The following is a 5,548-nucleotide window of genomic DNA, read 5'->3' on the forward strand; positions in this document are numbered from 1 at the left end:
AGAGAGAGAGAGAGAAAGATTTGATTTGAGAAAGTGACTACTAATATAGTAGCGAGCGTTTTGTGTTATGTTGTGTGTGTGTGACATTTTACACATTACAGCGTATAAAAAAAAGTAGAGCCACAAAAGCTTTTCCAAAACAGAATCAAAAACAAAATTTTTTTTATTAAAATTTTTTTTTATAAAATAGTTATAGAGATGGAGAGGAACGTCGTCGTTTCGCGGCGGAGGAAGACGGAGACTACGGCGGCGACGGCGGCGCAGATTGAAGGTTTCGATGTTTTGCCGGCTGATTCTGAAGAAGCTCACGTTCTGGCCGTTGATGACAGTCTCGTTGATCGGAAAGTCATTGAACGGTTACTCAAAATTTCTTCTTTCAAAGGTGACCAAAAATTTTGAACATCACATTCTCTTTTTTTGTTTCTATTTTTGGTTGTGTATATACTGATTTTTCAACCGTGTGAAAATGTGCAGTGACTGCTGTGGATAGTGGAAGAAGAGCCTTGCAATTTCTTGGTTTGGACGAAGAGAAAACCTCCTCTGTTGGTTTTGATGTGAGAATGAATTATATTTTCAAACAATTCAGTGTTTATTTCATGTATATTTGAGTTTCTTAATTTTTGTTTGGCTCTGTTTTCCTTTTTAGGGCTTGAAGGTGGATCTGATTATCACAGATTATTGTATGCCTGGAATGACTGGATACGAATTGCTCAAAAAAATCAAGGTCAGAATAATTTATTTAATTCAATTTTTGTTTAATATATATAAAAAGATAGTGTGTAATTTTTGTTTGAAAATGTAAACAGGAGTCGTCTAATTTCAGAGAGATTCCAGTGGTGATTATGTCCTCAGAGAACATCTTAACCCGTATCGACAGGTACGGCCTCGGTCACATGTATTCTTTTTCTCCATTACTGTTTTCCGAGGTTTTCAAAAACATATAATTGATTTTGTGTTTTGTTTTTTTAAAGATGTTTGGAGGAAGGGGCAGAGGATTTCATAGTGAAGCCAGTGAAGTTAGCAGATGTGAAGAGATTAAAGGATTACATGATGAGAGAGGTTAGGATTGAGAGTGAGAGCAACATGAACAAGAGAAAGAGTTGCTGTGATCTAACTGAATCAGAACCGTCCATTTCTTCATCATCTTCATCATCATCGTCATCATCGGAATCTCCTTCACGGGCTCCTGTATCATCATCAGCTCCGTCTTCTCCTTCACCGTTAGATTCTCCAGTCAGACGGCTGAAAATGACCCCCACTGAATGATTATAAGAGTGGGATATCCTGCAATCTCTGCAATTACTCTTTTTTTTTATATGAAAAAAAAAAAATTAAATCCCTTTTGGTCAAAATTGCAATTGCCCGTTATCTGTAACGGTTTTTGTTGCATTACCGTTTTTTTTTTCTCTTTTTGGTGGGCGTTATTTGTTTTGTTTGTGCATATAAGGGGTGACTTCTGTTTTTACTAATACTGATATGATGATTTTACTGATTTACATTACTATATTAAGAACAATCTCAGGTCTTTTAATTGAAATTTTATGTTGGGTTGTGTTGAAATACATTGCTTAATGTTAATTATTATTTTTTATTGCAATCCATCAATTTCTGCGTTAACGGAACCAATTTCAAAATGGGCTAAAGAGTGGAGTAATTTTCTAATAAACTATTTTTTGATCTAGCAAGACATGTTTGATTTTTTTTTAGAGATAGTTTTATATTATGACATTCATTTTAGATAATTCTTCATTATCATTAAACCAAAACATCAATTAGTTTTGGTGTGGGTAGATGATAAGAAACTTAATTTGTTCGATTCTTTATTAACGGGTGTAATTTGGCACCTGATATGGCATTATCAATAACCTCTTTATGTTAAAGGGTATTTATGAAGCAAATTTTAAAGTGGGTATACTTTTTTTTTTTGATTGGTTTGAATGGTTGTGATAATTAAAGGAACTCTAAAGTCAAGCCACGCATTCAAGTTGAGCAGTAAAAAGCAATGAAAAGAAAAGTCTGAAATGGGGGATTGGAATGAGGTGTACAGATTTGTTGGGTTAGGATTGCATTGATTTGGTTGGGATTGGGAGAATAGGTATGCAAGATCTTGTCTGCTAGAAAGAATATTTGGAATGGGGATGTGAATTGGACATGTTTAAAATGTTCCCTTTCAAAGAGGCTGGGTGGTGTGGGGCTAAGCTGTACTGTAAATGTTTTGTCTAGTTGTCTCTTTCGGAGTGGCATGCTAGCAATAGCATATGCCCCTCTGGCCAAGAGCTTAGGTTAAAAGACCCAATCAAACCCCACAATCTCTAGGCATAGCTTCTGTTTCCAGATAAATCAATCAGACCCTACTTCAACATGGCATAGAGACTATTGGCTTGATGTGTTTGGAAGTGGGTTTAGTTTTATCATCTTTAGCAATTTGGTTTTTGTTTGGTTCTAAACAAGTGACCAAATTTGCCTTTCTATCTAGGCTGGCATAGACTTCAATTATAGGCCTCTCACAATTATCATTCAGCAAAAAAAAGAAAAAAAAAAAGAGAGAGGCACTATTTGGCATTGGCTTTAAAGATATGTTTGGATACTATTTATTTTGTTAAAAATTGAAAATTTATTACTAAAAATACTATAACAAAATAATTTTTAATAGGCAAAACACTATTGCTGTATTTTTCACAACTTGACTGGTCCATGAACAGTGCAGTGAGACCAGCCAAAAAAAGCGCTAAGCGCACAAACATCTATTGGCAAACGCACGCTAAAAGTCACATTTTTTTACTATTTAGCTTATTTTTGTTACTATTCAGCTTATTTTTGCTACTATTTATAGGTCTCATTACACTTTTTGATACTATTCATGAGTCTCATTGTACTATTGCAGCTATCTTTTAGCTTTATTTACAGTACTTTCAGCAAAAAAAATTCAATTTCAACTAAATAAGCTGTTCCCAAATGAACTATTTGCATCTCATTCTCATATGGCAATTGTTTTTTTATATGTACAATAATATTTGAAACTTTTGCATTTGATGCACAGTAATTATTTTTTACGATCAAGTTGTAGACGAAATTTGAACCCGAAATTTCAATTTACTAAAACCCATTATAAAGTGGCAAATTGATGAATTCAAGGTAGCACCCCTTCATTCTAAGATAAATTTGAAGGTTGCCTTCTCGATGTGGGCTGGGCATATATGATATGGTGTTATAAGGCCCTATGACCCCCAAAAAACCCATGCATGAAATGAATAGACAAGAGGGGCTTTCTGGTAGCTCTCTCTGTTCTTTCTTTCGGCCATTTTTGCCGAAAGGGAGCCAAATAATGTCGTGCTCAATCTGTCACTATGAAACGGTGTTTGATCATTTACGAAAACTAATTTGGAATCTACATTGCTGGCAAGTTTGTGTGCTAGTGGCTAGAAATCTTTAGCATTGTTTTGTTTTGCTTAACAAATGTCCGAAGCTTTGTTTGGTGCTGCTACAATGGGATATTTGGGCCTTAACAACTAGTGGGTGTAGGTTTTATTCAGGACAAAAAAATCATTATTGAAGTGGAATTCATGAATTTGTCATTTCTTTTTCAAAACTTGTCCTCTGATTTTAATGCCTTTACAAGGAATCGTGATAGCCCATGCTTAGAAAGAGAGGTGACTGGATTTATAGTAAATAAAGATGCAAAATAAGGACAAAACTTAGTATTATAGTTAGTTGGATGTTGTATCTTAGATTCCTTAATTTAAAATTTAATGGTAGCGCATTGGCCGAATTATATAATTGATTTAATTGACTTTTGGAAAAGATAGTACATATTATGGGTCCGTTTGGATAGAACTTATTCCTGAAAATTGAAAACTGAAAACACTGTAGCAAAATAATTTTAAAATGTGTGAATAGTACCGCGGGACCCATTTTTAATGAAAAAGTGGCTGAAAAGTGAAATTTGTGGGTCTGTGAACAGTGCACGAATGCACTGTTCACAGAAGATTGGGTCAACACTTGCGGCTGGAGGAAAAAAAAAAAAAAAACTGAAAACGCAGACGCAGGAATAAGTGCAATCCAAACGCCCTCTATATTGTCCAACAGTGAGTTTTGACATCATCTTCTACGAACCTATTTTTTAGAGTAGTTGTAGGAAATCGAATTGTGGTCCTCCAACAATCCCTCCCTCACAATGACACTCTTGTGATTTGAATCCATGACCTTGACTCTGATACCATTTGTTTGATTGTGAGCTGTGCTATGCCACCTCAAAACCAATTTGTGATGGGCAGACACACTCAAATCTTTTATGGCATCCAACATCATGCTCTACAAGCTTGTTTTTAGAATGGTTGTAGAAAGTCGAATTGTGATCCCTCCAACATATATGTTCTACTAGCAAAATAAAATGCAAAACTTTCTTCTTATCGAGAATCATATATACTATGGTTGCGTCAAATGACTACACCAAATTGTAGCAATATTTTAGATAAAAACAACCTGCTTATTTGTTCTCATCTTAATCTTCTAAGATTTCTAAATTGATAAAAATCCTAATTTGGTTACAATTCGAATTCTTCATTTTTTTTTTTCATCTAATCCTTTGTTATTAATTTATTTTTTACAAGAAGTTTCTTAATACACTAAAAAGAATGAATATGTTCAGTTTTTTTTTTTTTTATTCACAAAAACCATATTTATACTAGATAACAAGATATATATTACAATAGAGTTTAGAGTTTAATGAAACTCTATCATATGTTAATGTTAAAATCATATACACTATATAATGAAAGTTGAGCTTGGAATCCATTATTATATCAAGTGGCTGTACCAAATTGTAGTAGTGTGACTGACCAAATTACAGCAGTGCTTTTAGATAGACATAAAAACATAATTATTCTAATAAATTTTTTCTATAAATCTCTATCAATTTTCTAGATAAATACAAAAACTTAGTTGTTGATATCTTTTGTATTTTCCTTTACACTTTTTGCTAACTTCTTGTTATATACATACACACATATATATAAATCTTTTCAATGCTTTAATTATAAGTGTTCCTCTTTACATTACTTTTGATTTCGCCTTTATTATATTTGGGTTGGTTTGATCTTGAAAGCTTTATAAGAAATTCGCCATTGTCTGAATTTGGAGGTTAGATTTGACAACCATCAAATTCAGACTTTAGGTATTGCATTAGATATAGTAGCTATCAAAGGATGAGATTAAGAGTTGAAAAAAACAACTTTAAATTTCAACCATCAAATTAAAAAAAAAAAAAAAAAAGGTAAAAATGTGAAAGATAAAAAAGTGAAAATGGTAAAAAGTGTTTGTGAGTGAGGAGAGGGTAATTGCACTGGGACGTTATTTCATCTGATCCTGATCCGAAAGTCGGCATCCCTCTCCTCCCTCTAGGTCACAGAGCAAATCACATGTCAAGTAACATTAAATGCGATGTAATTGATGAATGGTTAACGTATATTGTACAAACTACAAAAGTCTTATGTTAGCATTCAAATAGGTTAGAAGTTACTCAAAGTGGAAGATCACCTTAGCTGACCTC

At 33.5% G+C, this 5,548-nt stretch overlaps 1 protein-coding gene across 1 annotated transcript; it reads left to right on the forward strand.

Moving 5' to 3' along the window:
* LOC142629329 (two-component response regulator ARR5-like) lies at positions 1–1,352 on the forward strand. Its single transcript, XM_075803291.1, has 5 exons — positions 1–382; positions 475–554; positions 647–724; positions 807–877; positions 972–1,352. The coding sequence occupies exons 1-5, from the start codon at positions 199–201 to the stop codon at positions 1,264–1,266; spliced, it is 708 nt and encodes a 235-aa protein (XP_075659406.1). The 5' UTR covers positions 1–198; the 3' UTR covers positions 1,267–1,352.
* The last annotated feature ends 4,196 nt before the right edge of the window (positions 1,353–5,548 follow it).

Source organism: Castanea sativa, chromosome 3, assembly GCF_040712315.1.
Source record: "Castanea sativa cultivar Marrone di Chiusa Pesio chromosome 3, ASM4071231v1".
Lineage (NCBI taxonomy): Eukaryota > Viridiplantae > Streptophyta > Magnoliopsida > Fagales > Fagaceae > Castanea > Castanea sativa.

What these genes read in the sequence shown, in the direction of transcription:
- LOC142629329 (XM_075803291.1), top strand. Translation starts at nt 199, where the DNA reads ATGGAGAGGAACGTCGTCGTTTCGCGGCGGAGGAAGACGGAGACTACG. An exon ending in CAAAATTTCTTCTTTCAAAG is followed by an intron (nt 383 to 474) that starts GTGACCAAAAAT and finishes GAAAATGTGCAG; the next exon opens with TGACTGCTGTGGATAGTGGA. An exon ending in AATTGCTCAAAAAAATCAAG is followed by an intron (nt 725 to 806) that starts GTCAGAATAATT and finishes AAATGTAAACAG; the next exon opens with GAGTCGTCTAATTTCAGAGA.